Below are 14,801 nucleotides of genomic sequence, written 5' to 3'. Positions count from 1 at the left end.
CAAGATGGCGGGTTCGGTGTGGTGCTTCGACATGGCTGGAGCCGATTTTGCCAAAGCTTAAATGCTCGTCGCGCTCCCTTGGTCTTGGTTCGACCATGGCCAACGAAAAGTAAGCCGGTGCTTTCGTTTCCGTTTGCTTAGTCCTCGTTTGCGCGTCGCTTCCGAGCTCCCTACGGCGTTTGATGGGGTCTCCTTCGCACGGCTGCGAGAGCAGAAAAAGATGCAGATCCCCGATCATCCGTTTGATCTCGACCGAGAGGGGAAGAAAAAAATTAGCGGCCCGCTAGTGCGAAGCGAAACTTGACACGTTTCTTGTCGCGTTCACGTCGCCGCGCTGGCCTTGGGCGGTGGCGACTGCCGTGGTCCCGTTTCGAAGGGCCCGAGAGGGTCTCCCCGTGAGCAGCTGGGCGCGGTGCCGCCGAAAGCAACCGGTGCGGGCGTGAGAATACTGTCCCCAGGAGAGGAACGGCCTGTGCATATTAAAAAACCCCGATCGCAGCAGCCAACGAGCGCCGAGACCCCGTCCGTCCAATAATGCGTGGCTCGCCACGGGAGGTTCTTCAGCCGCACGGCTTATTGCCCCGTTGTTTTTGTTGTTTTACTTTATGTTCGAGACGTGCCTCACTCATTGCACTTGTAAGGAGTTGAGTGCCGACAACGAGCTTGTCGTTCGAGCTGTCGCCACGCGGATATGGAACGGCGTCGTGTCACGATCAAGCACCTCGATTGTTGCGCGTTCTTCCTCTGGCGTGCGTTCGTTTGGCGATGCGGGTCGGAACCGTCAACTGAGCGACTCCGTGTGTGAGCCACATGGGTGCCTCCTTTTGTATGCCGTTGCGCAGGTGAATGATAATGTAACGCGGTTGAAATTTTGCCCGTGTAAAAAAAAAAAAAAAAGGAACGCCTGTCTTGCTTTTGTTTTTCGTTACGTGACGTGATAATTGCTTGGCGCAGCCAACTTGTTTCGCTTTTGTGATTCCTGTCGCTTGGAGTGAAAAAATGGAGCGGCTTCATGTGCAGCTTGAAATTCAGACGCAACTTTATTTTCGGATCCTTGTCACTTTGATCAATATTGTGTAAACGTTTCCAGATTCCGTAGGATTACACGCAGATCGTTGAGAAAGGAGGCCTTCAGTTTAGTAATTACTCACTCAAATGACTGCACTGAAGTCCACAAGCAAAGTGTACAGTCGACATGCCTGCGGTACTGTTTCTTTTAGGACTTCGAAAGAAGAACGCTTAATCCATTGCGACTCATCAAAGGGGTTTTTGTTCTCATATTGAATTTGAAGGCACAGACCATTAAGCTTGTGTGCAGTTATCACCCTCCCTCCCATGTGATTTTATCGGGGTGAGACCATCTGTGATAAGACACATTTACATCACTTGCAAACTTTTCCTATGTAAAGCCAACATTACGCTTGGAATTGAAGTCCTGGCTGTCATTACAAGATCACTTTTGTGCCATCAGATACAGCAGGTTTATATCGGTGCCAAATACCGAGATTGCGTCTGATTAGTTTAAACCCCTTAACAGCCGGTACTAGAGCAGAGAACAGGGCCAGTTGGTGCTACATCGTAGCTATGTTGAGTATGACCTAAAAACCACCTAAATCAGACGTTTTTGTGTGTGTGCCTTCTTCTTGGGAGTGTTGTTTTCAAATCCTGATTAGCAGGGGTATGGAAATCTTTTAACACACCACTAGAGCTCAGAGAAAATCTGGCTACCTTATTTCCATATAATACACACATACCACTGGCATGCAAGCATACATAAAAAAGAATGCAAATGTAAACAAGACAAAAAAATCGAGCTAACCAAAAGAAGTGTCCTGTTTGCACCTGCATAAAACAATAGATGTTAATGCCCACTGTTCAATAAAAGCAAAATTATAAATACAACACTCAAATGTCATAGTATCGTGCAAGTAGTCCTGAAAGCAAACACTCGGTATTAGTGGAGTTGCAAGAACCTTCAAATAAAATAATTAGACACGTAGTGTTCAGTGGCAAGATTAAGGAATGGCTTAATGTGACGTGGACATCCCCCAACAGTATCGTCTGCCCAGTATTGGCTGCCCCCCAATGTAAATGTGTTTCAGAAGTGACTATCTTCTGTTATTAAAATATTAAATGAGGACAGGATGATAATTTTTGCAAGCCAGAGTTCACATCAGTGGCAGACAAAAAAAGATTAAGCCGTTGTTGGCAATAAACTTTTTCATTACGCGTATCTTCTAGCATTGCCATATGTTAGGCGTGTTGGTAAACTGAAAGCATATTTAGCGCCAGCGGACGAGGACAGGAGGGATTTTCTCCTATCCTTGTCTCCCTCCTGTCCTTGACCGCTGGTGCTAAATATGCTTTCATATCTTGTAATCAACTCCTTAATTAATAAATTTAACGCGTGTTGCAGTTGTGAATTTGTAAACAGTCAGTGCTCAGTGCACGTCCACTCAGAATGTATCTTGAGACTGACTAGCACCATTTTCTAAATATATCCTTCCACAAACTTGTGGCAAAGTGCATCGATCCCAAGTTTATTTCCTTTTTTTTTTTTTTAAACCTTCTTTAAATCTGCTAAGGCAAAAGTACATGAAACACCAACATATATCGTCACTGGTTTTGGTGGCTAGTACCTTGAAAGTGGCACCAATCACAGGATTTCTGCCGAGTGGACACACCTATAGCACTGAATGGATTACCTGCTACAGCGGTGCATGGCCATGGCATTGTGCTGCTCAGCATGAATTTATGGGTTCCGTTACCAGACAGGGCAGCCGCATTTCGATGCGGGGGAGCAAAAATGCTTGTTTACTGGGCTATTTGTTGTACATTAAAGAATCCTAGGAAATATGTAACACAGCGCAACCGAACGGCACCAAAAGGCAGAAAAAGACTACAACACGGTGCTGATTCTCAACTGGATTTTGTCAAGAAAACATCCTGCATATACAGGATGTCCCAGCTACCATGCAGTGAGTTTTAAACAAACAAGGATTATTCTGTGCAGATGAAACCAAGTGCATCTTGTTTATAGTCTTGTTGAGAAAGTGCTAGTAATTTTTTAGTTCCTGACATCCACTTGTTTAACTAAACGTGATGATCTCAGTTTTTAACCATTCTTTTAATTGTCAACTGTCAATTAGGCGGTTGTAGAGAATCGTAAGACACGTCCAGATGGAGTTCGTCTAGCGAGGCACACATTGCTTGTTTACTTTTTCTGGCAAATAGAGAAAGCCCGCAAAATATGAAAAATACCGTGTGACTGCACACCCGTGCTCACAGAATCGCAGCGCCATCAAACAGTCTCGATGGGAAAACAACATTCTATACAACATGCACTTGATCTCTTTAGAACGGTCCTTGTTTTTTAAACTCAATGCATGATAGATGGGGCACTCTGTATAAATGAATCAAAGGTCCAACAAGGTTCTTGTTTTCAGTTTTCTTTGGACCGTTGGACCCTTGGTTCCTTTGTATATGTGTGTTGTTTTCTTAATAAAACCATTTGGGAGTCAGCGCAGTGCAATTATTTTCTGCCCTTTGTCTCTGTTTGTTTGTGCTATGCTGTCTTTAAAATGAATCCTCACCAACTTGCCCACCTTGCCATCTTGAAACCCAGCTGGTCAAAGTTAATCTGCAGCCCTCCGCTTACATTGTCCTTCATAGACATTCAGTTACTTTGGGACATTCTGCCCCATCAAACCAACCAATCGAATAAAGTAGTTAATTTGTGAAAATCAAGAATTTAAGAGCTTATTTGGCAATTATTGCTAATTTTGATAATTGATGCTGTGTTTTCTAGCATGCAAAATATTATGCCTGCAATTCCCTATTTTTAATAATAGGATACAGCCATTGGTGAAATACCCTGTATGCGGCAAAAATGAGCGCTCTGTGTAGATTTGAAAGAGAAAAGCAGAATTTTATGTGGCTGAATTTTTTACAGGTGAAATTGTTTGTTCTTTCGACGTCATAACTCTCCTACTCTTCTGCCAGTAGGAGCCTAGTGCATTTAGAATAATTTTCTTCCAGTTATAATAAGCACAATAGAAAGCTCGTTATACAGTGAAAAACGTCACGTTAATGAGCTTTAGAGAAAAACAAAAGAGAATGTTCATTTAAAGGTTAACTGCAGTGAAATTTCGGGCCGCATAAGAAGCCTAGTTTCAGATATTGTCGATAAAAAGCAGTCTCCAGGCAAAATTTCGCATTTTAATTAAGAGTGAACGCATGACAAAAGGCTCGCAAGAGTAGATGTCCATGATACTGAAACTGAAAAAAAAAAAATGCAACTATTACCGCTTGTCAGAAGTGATGCATGCCTAAGAATGCTTGGCTCATCGGCACGACCTCCGAGATGAGGCGCTGCCCATGGCATGCTGGAAAATCTTGAAGGCAACTTCAAGATTCTTCCACTCACCTTCCACTGAAGGCAAGTGGTAGCCACGTCATATCTGCCAAACCATACGGGCATGCGTCTTCTGCTTATGTGCTGTTTAAAGGGCTGCTAATAAATAAAATTAGGCAGTTACCAGCCCTGCAGCTCTGCCAAAGTTGCTTCGATAGTACAGACTCCAATCTATAATCAATTTAGCCAAAGTAAAATTTCGTTTCAGTTAGCCTTTAGCTAAAGCTTCGCTGAACCGTGTGGAAGACAGCCCTGTATCGAAAGCCAAACAATGTTTAGAACATGCAGATGAAACCTGAAGCATTTTAGACCGTGCTGTTTTGATTTCAATGATATTAAGGCACATTTGCTGACCTATGCAGACGTGCAAAAAAACAAAACAAACAAAGGTTATCATTCCTTGCACTGTACTGTGTATTTACGACTCAACTGCTTACCCACAGAGACACCGCTGTGTCATGACAAAGTATGTGAAATAGAATTTCAGTCACTCTAAGCTTGTTCAGCTGAAACTTTTTTGAATTGGGTCCAGTGTAACCTTCGTAGAAAATTTTATGGAGAGTGAGGAATGTGTGTTCTAAAATGTGTGCGCCACTGGCACTGTAAGAGTGTCCATCTTAACAGATCGAGGGGCTGTACCTGCGATATTTTTCATTATTATTTCATTATTATTTATATTTTACATTGTGAAGAGCAGTGCAGGAAACTGCAGTGGATAAGGACTGACACAAGCAGTGCTCGTCTTTTTTTTTGGTTCATTGTGTTTTTTTGTGCTACATTTCACAAGCATGATATATCAATTCACCCAACATTATCATTCCCTTCAAGAATTCTTTTCTTTTTGTTATATTTAATATCAGTTGTATCAAATGACCTTGCATTGGGTGTAGTGGCATGTGAGCCAGTCACCAAAGGTGGGGGGAAAAAATTGAAAAAAAAAAAAAAATTGTGACTCCCAGACCAAATAAATCTACCGAATGTGTAAGGCTTAAAGTGAGCATTGTGAACTTGTCGAAGCAGCATGACATTTGCTCTTTTTCTTTTTTGACCCTGGGCAGGACGTGGAATGTGGCCGGTATATATGTTATGCCGGCCATAATATAGTACAACTGTAACAATGCTGTATTTGCAGAAGCACTAGGGTTGTGTCAAATACAGTCAAATCTCAATATAATGAAGTTGTACTTACAGCAAGAAAATTAATTAAATCATAAATTTTGTTAATTCGAGGTTTTAAAGTTTCAGCAGTAAAGGTAATTTTACAAGTTCACAGAATATTCCTGGCGGATAGTATTTTGTCATTAAGCACTTATAAACAAGAAGGTCGGACCATAATAGTGCAGTTAGGAATGCCAGCCCATACTGTGCAGATCGTGTCGAAAGCAGTGCAGTGGTGTGGCTCACAGCGTCCGAGATTTGTGTGTGTTGCATTCAGGCGTCAAGTGCATGCTTGAAATGGCAGCAACTTCATTAAATCGAAATTGTGCCATGAAATTACTTCATTAAATCAAGGAAGAAATACACGGATTTCAATGGAACTAAGATTGGGAAATGCAAATAGTTTGTTAGATCGTGCATTTGTTAAATTGAGGTTCGTGACATCGACGTTTGACTGTATTTCCAAATTCATTGGTCATGTCTGACCTCCTAGGCTTTCTGTTGACAGTCTCTGAGCATGACATCTGGCCTTTGACATCATCCTGTATCAGTGACGGTAACTGGTATACCAGCGTTTTGCATCCAGTTGGTCATGATGGTGGTGATTATAATGCCTTCAAGTGGTGTCAGCCTTGCAGGATCGCTGCCAACATTTGATGTGCCCTTGTCACACCAACATACTATGCAAACTTCTTGCATTAGCAAATTATAGCACTGAGAATAGTTTCGCTAATGGCAGAATAGTCTGGAATTTTATCGAAAATCACTAGTCTTCTTTCAAAGCAAAATTTCTACTGCCAAACCTGCTGCCAGTTGCTTCTATGTTAAGCTGCATTGAAGCAGATTGCATTTTATCAAGAAAATAGACTATTCTAAGTTTGTTATGTCCCCCACAGCTTTACAAGCTATTGACTTCTACAAATGAAACAGCGCATAAAGACAAGACAGTAGAAACATGTATGCATAGGATCACCGCTGATCTATGAAATGCCTTCCAATCTAATGTAGTCATTGAGGCAAATATGCGGAGGTATTTTGTATGCGGTTAAGTAAAGCTGCTTTTTGCCGGGTCAGTCACTTGGCGATGCAAGGCCTGTGCGAAAATGTTGTGGCAATGGTATGCAATTGAAATCATCTGCAATTTCTTTGTTTTGCATTGTCTGTGTGTGTGTCCTGCTTTTTGCAGCAAACGGTAAAGGGATGAAATTGGCCAGAAGTAGTGCGAAGTTTCCTAGGGTCAACATTAGGGCCTGGTGCTTGCAAATAGCAAGCACTTCTGGCATTTGTTTCCGTCCTTGGCAAAGCAAACACTGCGACTAGCAGATACTTGTGGCGACTGCTTTTGGCCTTTGACGTAAGCGATATTTCTGCACGCTGAGCAGCTGTGCTTGCATATTTTCTGGTTGGAATGCATTCGCCCTGCGGTCACCATTTCCTTGTGGGAAGTGTTTGTAGGTGGCAGGAAGATACATTGTCAATCGCAGGAACTCATTGCCACTGGAAGAGGGCTTTCGATGTCTGACTGGCGAAAACAAATCTTGAAAATGTGGAGGGGGGGAGGGTGCAGTGTATAAAACAAAGCACAAAGAAAAGAGTGAATAAAACAGACAACTCGCAAAATATATATATATATATATATATATATATATATATATATATATATATATATATATAGGAAGAATTACCCTTATGTATTCTAGTGCACCATTTTGCAATATAAAATTGCACTTCGTAACAGAGGTGAAAAAAAAAAATTATTTGTTCAATCTAAGCTTTATCTCCTTTTATGCTGGCCTTCCAAAAATGGAAATTCATGCTGTTGCAGCAGGAACGATGGCTGGCTGTTAACCGTTTCAGACGCCAATGAATTCTATTGACTGAAAACTTACTTTCACCACATTTCTTGCATATTCAGAATCATGAAAAGCATGCAGCTGCAGAATAAATTTAAGAATTTTCAATTCTTTGGTGAGTTTTGTCAAGTTCACAGAATATAGACTCCATGCAAAAACTCACTACAGGAACGTTACATATGAGACCATCAACTATTTCATGTCTAGCAGGCTTGAAAAGCACCCATCCAGGCACTTTAAAATTATGCCTAATGCAACACACTGTGAAAAACAATGAAAGGAGCGAACCCACTACATACAACAACATTCTGACACCAAGCAAAAACACCCAACCGTCTACCTTCCCACTCGTTTTACTAAGACATTTTGAACCCGTTATTCATGTTTGCAACGCGATTCCAATTGGAACAGTTTCAAGGTGTATGCGACATGTTTTAAGTACAATTACTTTCATCAATGCTATTGCTGTGGATGCACTTTCTTGGCATACACATGTGTGTACACAGCGTTATAGAGGGTTAAACATGTCGTTGCGTCTAGTGATATGAAATGCACCATTGATTTCCTTTGTCAGCTGATCCCTGTAGTTTGAAAGTATTGTGGATCCCCGATATAATAGCAGGCAACCACACTTGGAACATTAGCCTCTTAGGTGCCAATGACTGTTACTTTGTATTATTGAGCCAAGGCACACATTGCAAAGAAAATATGATGTTGAACACTCTGCTGCACGCAGCAGCTCCGCAACATTGAAACTCGCTGATCACTTCCACTATTCCAACAATTCTTGCCAAAGGATTGTTCACAAAACAGGACCCCGTAAATGCCACTATAAAACAAATGTTCACCCTGGAAGTGGTCTTTGGGGTGGAGGTTCTGCAAGCTGACTGGGCTTGTTGCAGTGGGAGCGTTTGCATCAACACTCTCCCTCCCTTTTCTTCAACCATGTGGCCTCTGTTTCCCAATAAGCTTGTTCCAAACAAACCCTTATTATCTTTTTGCATTGATAAATTGAGTGAAGCTAATGCATATTAATCTGGCATGTGCAGTTGCTTTGACTGGAAGCAGTAATTACATAACATGCTGCTTATATGGTGGTCCTCAGTTTCTATAATGTTGTGCTGCTAGTTATGGGTTCAATTTCCATCTGTGGCAGCCGCATTCAGTGCAGGTGGTGTGCAAGCTTGTTTCATGTATGTTTTTCATGTTTTTCACTTCAGTGTGTTGTAAAGAACATTAGGCAGTCAAAATTAACTGATATCCCTTTAGCACGGTGCTTCTTGTAATGCAATTGCCGTTTTGAAATGTTAAACCCCATTTTAATTGTTAGAGTTGCTGCGTTTGGGGATGGAGACACACTAGTGTATTAAAGCTACACTTCGGCAATCAGGTTTGCCTGGCAAAAAATGTGCACTTAATATTGCCCCATATATTTCGTTCACCTTGATTTCAAATGAATCATACTTTTACTGTTTTGCTTTTGCTGTGTTATCAGGCATACACTTCTACTTCTTGAGATTTGCTCATTGCATTGTATTATTGTCGCATCAGTTGCAGCAGCTTTTAGAGCGGTTTCTTTGGCAAAGTGTGTGGCTATCGTGTCATTCACTGCCTTAGGTTCTGGGAGTGTCGCAATATCTGCCATGTTATCTGGGAGTGTGCGATGAAGGCCGTGTAAATAGAGGCCACTCTTGAGTCGTATCATTGGACTAGACGACTGCTGACCTAGCCAACTGCTATCACTGCCACCCAGTTGCCTTTTTTTTTTTTTTGGTTTGTATTGGGCATAAGTTTGTGGGAGTAAACATTTCATCTTTCAGCTCTGTTGTTCGTCATCTGTTTATGTGTCGTCACTATCACGTGACTATCTGTTATGCAGGGCTTGTATGAGAGGTGTTGTCATCTTTGCCCTTTAATGATGATAATAATAATAACACAATGGCCTTAGTCATTGGTACCAAGGGACAACACATGCAAGTGAGGGAGTCAACAAGACAGTTATTCTTGTACAAACTGCTCTAGAGCACTGTAAGACATTCACGTTGTCATGTAGAGATTTGAGTGAGTGTTAGAATGATGATTGGCATTTAACTCTGAAGCAATGTGAGATGGAATGGGGTTACATCGTGTGAGAGAAGTAGGTCAGCTTGCGTGAACCCTTGCTCACAGTTGCTGCTGATATACGGGTGCTAGCGCACTCAAGCTGTTGCTGCCATAGCTACAAACAACCAGCCGACTTATCATAGCCATGCAGAGAAGCACATATGCAAGAAAGCTCCAAGCATTTCCGTATATAATGCATATGATGCAAGGTGATGAACTGTAGTTGTACTGCAAAAATCTATCATTTATTCATTGCAGACTGTCATAGGCTGAAATTGCTGGTATGCTTATCAAGTGTAACATGAACTTTTTATTTGCCTTGCCATAACATTGCAGCTCCAAATAAAGAATATTTAATCGGCCTTGTTTCGAATTAAGAATTAGAAAAATTTTACCATGGCCATGTTTACCGTTCTTTTCCATGGCTGGGTCTGTACAGCGAAGGTCTGCTTGACTAGAACTCCACATTGGGCTAGTTAGTGCATGTTCAGTAGCTGGAAACTCTTTGTAGTGACATATAACACAGTGGCATGTAACAAAGCGAGTGTTAAGAAGGCGAATATACCATTGAGCGCTGCGTTCACCTCGCTCGCGTGTCTTGGTGTCTTGTTACGGCTATCATCTGTACAGTGGTTCATGCTACTGTGAAGTTTGCAACACAGAAATGGGGGAGAGAGAAAAAGGGCTGCGTAGCGTTGCTTCAGAGACCCTCATGGCCACTTTTTTCTGCTTATGAAATGTGGAGGAGATAGAGAGAGATGCTTGTGCTGACATGTTGTTTTGGTCACTCTATCGCAGGGTGGAATGGGTGGAGATAATCGAGCCTCGCACCAAGGAGCACATGTACGCCAACCTGACGACAGGCGAGTGCGTCTGGGACCCACCCATAGGCGTCAAGATGTGAGTGAGCCGTGCTTGCGCATTCGTAGAGGTGACAAAGGCGGCACCGAAAGCATGACCACTGCCTGCATTAAGGAACACTGCGCTGTGTGTAGGCACAGGAGCTTGGCATGGGGCTTGTTTGTCCAGCAGACGGAGACAACTCTTGAGCTGCCAGGCTTCGAACACGCATGCACTACGGCACACTTGGAGAGAGCTCACTCATTGTAGGGTTGGAAAACAGTGTTGCAAAAGCCCCCTCGGAACAGGTGAACCCTCACCTCATGACCCATTGTAGAAGTCTCACTCCACACGTTTCGAAATGCAGTTGTTTTTTTTTTATCTGCGATGCTTTCTATGAAATAAGTACTTCACATATTACAACTACAACTTGTGTTCGTAAGGTTACGTAAAATTACTCATTATTTGTGCACCTTTGTGCTTCCAGAAAGTGACATAGTGTGTTCAGGTCACGGGCGCAATGTGTGCGCTGTGGCTGTTGATCAGGCAAACATGTCTCTCCGCTCGCTTAAGGGTAAATAGATTCAGGAATGTGATATCTTAAAACTATTTCAGGTCCGCCATTAGTTTTCCTTGATCAGTCAAAATTCTTCAGGCCACGCGACAGGCAGGCAAAATGGGTGCGGCCCAAAAAATTTTGACCAATCACAGAGGGCTAATCGCAGATTTGGAATAAACTCGGAGTGGGGGGATAGTCTTACGTTATCGCGACCCAGATCTGTGTGTGTCCTTCCATGTAATAATTACGTCATATTTTGTGGCCTTAAAGTATGCGACTTAATGTTACATCGAATTACATGACACATACCCACACCTCATTCATATGTGTTGCACTATTTATTTCTTAATGAGAGCAGCATTCCGGCCAAGTTGGTAATCCATTACTAAAGTATTATTGCACAATAAAAAGGCATGGACTCTCCCGTCCATGTCTTTTTATTGTGCAGTAATACTTTAGTAATTTTTTATTGCGATTGCCAGCAATGTGAGAAGTCTATCTAGCCCTTGTAGCATTGTCTGCTATGTGGGAAATGGAATTACTGCAGCGTGGTTGCTGTGTCCAGCAGTTGTTTCTTGTTCTTGGTTTTTCCATTGTCATCTGTTACGTTGCCACTCACATGTGTATAACGTCAGAGCTTGAAATAAAAAGAGGTGCTGCAAAGAATGTGCAGACACTATTGGAGAAGTTGTTTTACTGAGTTGACGCACCCAAGTTGGCTCGCCGCGCAGTGCCCATATCTGATAGACGATATAACAGTTATGTGTGCCAAGAAGAGCAGGTCGTGCTCCCGGAAAAAGAAAACAACCAGCACTGTAATCCTTCTGTACCAAATTCCAGCCAGCAAAGGGCAACTAGGTTTTTGGGAGCTTATACCAGAAAACCGAAAGCACATGGTTCCCCGACGAGAAGTTCAAGCATGTTTTTGTTCTTGCCAGTGCCGTGCTCTGGGTCCTAATGGGATACTGTTGTGGTTTAAAATCAAGCTCTAGCTCAAGGCCAACTCTGATTTTCCTATTTGAATACATGTGAGATGCAGAAATGCTTTTATGAAACAGCCACTTGACCGATTTGAATGAAATTTACTGCATCTGAAAGAGAAAGATAAATTTATCAACTCTCGGAAGCAGATTTTTGATTAAAGACCTCGTTTTCCTTTTTATGAAAATTGTCAAAAGCCGGTAAGCTAAAAAAAAATTAAGCACAAAGCTTACAGATTTTTGGCTGCACTAAAGACAGATATTTCAATGCTGTAAAGATCATCTGTTGGAGCATCTGAAGTGGACCAAATGTGATGCGTAATTTTACAGCTTGCGTAAAATTATTATAATGCTTACAAACAAACCAAGTCAATGTATTCACATACATTCACATAGACTTAAAGAGTTAAACATTTTGTTTTTGCTGAAGCCTACACGAAACATTGTTTGAGGGTGGTAGTGTGTAGCAGTGTGGCAATTTACTTATTGATAACATTTTACAGGCTTCCATTCAAAGCATTGAGTAAGGGAGTTACAGAGAATACAGAAATAAATATGACCAACTAAGGAGAAAAAAAACGAAGGCACTGCCTACAAACACCTCAGTTATACGAAGGTAAATTACAAAGTGTATAAACGCCTACACATCATGTCACAATTTGTGATGGACACAGTGTTTCAGGAAGATCACGTCAAAGTAAAATGGCAGAGGGCAATGTGTAAGTTAAGACTAAAAGTGTGCATTATTTACTTCGTTTTATTATTTACTTTTATTTGCTGCGTTACATTTATTACTTTGTACGTGCAGCAAGCTGACCGATGACAACCAGTGGTGGGAGCTGTTTGACCAGAACACGTCGCGCTTCTACTACTACAATGCCAGCAGCCAGCTGACGGTCTGGCACCGGCCCAAGAACTGTGACATCATCCCGCTCGCCAAGCTTCAGGTCAGTGCCCTTGCCTGGCCTCATTCATCCACTTTGAAGCAGCTGGCCAATTTGCAGTTGGAGAAGGCAACAATTCAGTGGCAATCTACATGGAACTGTCCTTTTTCCTTTCTCCTCTTTGCTATGCTATTAAAATGGTCAGTTAGTCATGCAACGGCAAAAAAAAAAAAAAATTGCCCATACCTCGGTCAAGGCAAACTCGCCGCTCAGTTAAACAAACCGACGATTCTTTCAAATGGATACCATATGAAGTCATACGTGGCTCATACATTAAGCTGTCGAAAGCCTTTCTCAACCCCACAAAGACCAATCACGTACCATTCCACAAGTATGAAAAATTATAACCTTTATTTATTTATTTATGATCGCCTTTATTTCTGGCCATGGAGAGCACAATCATAAAAAGAAAGCTGTGAAATGGTATTTGAAGTTTAACTTCACTAGTGTAGCAATTAACTAATGAATTATACCCGTGTCACACGGGCGTTTGGAAGGCCTTCCAACCGATAGTCAGTTGACTCAAAGGTCAAGTTAGAGCTGCTACACGGGCGGTTTCGAAGGCGGCCGAGTCAATAGTCTATCGAGCCAACGGAGCACCCTAAAACTCTATCGAAATCTCAATGGCCTTTGAGCAACGGAAGCGGAAAGAGCGTGAACATGCCCTTTCATTCACAGTGTGCTCGTACTCACGGTTAGAAAGAACAAATCAAACCAAAATGCTCTAAAAATACTATATATGAGTGCTACTAATTATTCAATAAAGTATTTTTGCCACTTGATATGTGCGAACTGCACATACTCTCGACAACAGCGACGTGCTTGTGTTCGTACACTCTCCCTCTACTCCATGTGCTGCCGGCTGCCGTCATATCGCCGCCATTTCGCCATATAAACAAATATAAAAGAAATTATAGTGTTTTTAAGTGGTTTTAATGTTGTTAAACTTTTGGTGACACGAAAACGAAAATAAAGATCCGCAGCGCTACACAATTTTGCGAGAAACGCCTGAACCACTCAACGGCCTTTCCAAAGTGCCGTGTAGCAGCGCGATAACTCCTTCGAGTCGATAGAGTTGTGGCATTTCGAAGGCCGTCGACTGGAAGGCCTTCCAAATGTGCCCGTGTGACACAGGTATTAGTAACTTATTTGCAGCGCTATCCACAGCTGGCAATTTGCTCCAGCGTGTTAGAAAAGCTGCTATGGGCATTGTGTTAAGTTTCCCAGGCTTATAAATCAGCATCATGAGGAATCGAATTTAGACCAATCACCAATTCAGTGTAGCAAAGATGATACATTCAGCTTTGTGGGATTTTTAAATTTTTTTTTTTTTGTAGCAAGGAAATGGCTCATTAGCAGAATAAATTAAGTCCTGCTTTAATGTTGTACCACAAGGCGCTCATTTTGTACCTAAAAACTGGCATCAATGATATATGAGTTCGATGTCACAAATTTCACTGCATTCTCGTGAATTCAGACCCTTCTTTTTTACAGGAAACGTTTGTGAAATTTTCCAGCTGGAGTTTTCACTCGTGCTCTGACGCAGTGTGGCAGTCGCTTTTTATTCTAGCAGTAGTTGCCAACCTCAGGCAGATGCGTTTGCAGCCTTTAACATTGCAGGAAGCTTATCTGCAAACTTTGAGCTTGTGTTGCCAGATGCATTACATTTTCTGGTGTACCCCTCCTTCGCTCTCAGCACAGCTAATCTATTTGGTGTTTCAAGAGTGTACTCTGCGTCTCTGACTTGGCTTATTACTTTTCTTTTGTATTGCTTTAGGCTTGGAACATCTGCCCAGTTGATTTTAAAAGTCGTGAGTGCACCTTAGCCTTCAGGCATTGCTTTCTGGTGGTAAAACACTCTCACATGATTCACTGTCTAATACAAGTGCCTTGCTGGGGTGAAAAGTGTCTACGGATATTGCAGAGTTCTTGGCTGCCGATCCTTTCAAA

General features: G+C 42.0%; 1 protein-coding gene across 4 annotated transcripts in view; it reads left to right on the top strand.

Annotated features, from left to right (window-relative positions):
- The first annotated feature begins 3 nt into the window (after positions 1–3).
- The window catches only part of LOC119432886 (rho GTPase-activating protein 39), a 132,198-nt gene continuing 117,400 nt past the window's right edge, over positions 4–14,801 (top strand). For all 4 annotated transcript variants that reach the window (XM_037700036.2, XM_049659109.1, XM_037700033.2 and 1 more), the window contains exons 1-3: positions 4–109; positions 10,327–10,428; positions 12,716–12,854. In XM_037700036.2, coding sequence (XP_037555964.1) covers positions 96–109; positions 10,327–10,428; positions 12,716–12,854 — 255 coding nt within the window. In that variant the 5' untranslated portion in view covers positions 4–95. The remainder of the gene's footprint in view (positions 110–10,326; positions 10,429–12,715; positions 12,855–14,801) is intronic.

This window comes from Dermacentor silvarum, chromosome 11 (assembly GCF_013339745.2).
Source record: "Dermacentor silvarum isolate Dsil-2018 chromosome 11, BIME_Dsil_1.4, whole genome shotgun sequence".
Taxonomy (NCBI): Eukaryota; Metazoa; Arthropoda; class Arachnida; order Ixodida; family Ixodidae; genus Dermacentor; species Dermacentor silvarum.
This window is presented reverse-complemented; position numbering and strand designations above follow the sequence as displayed.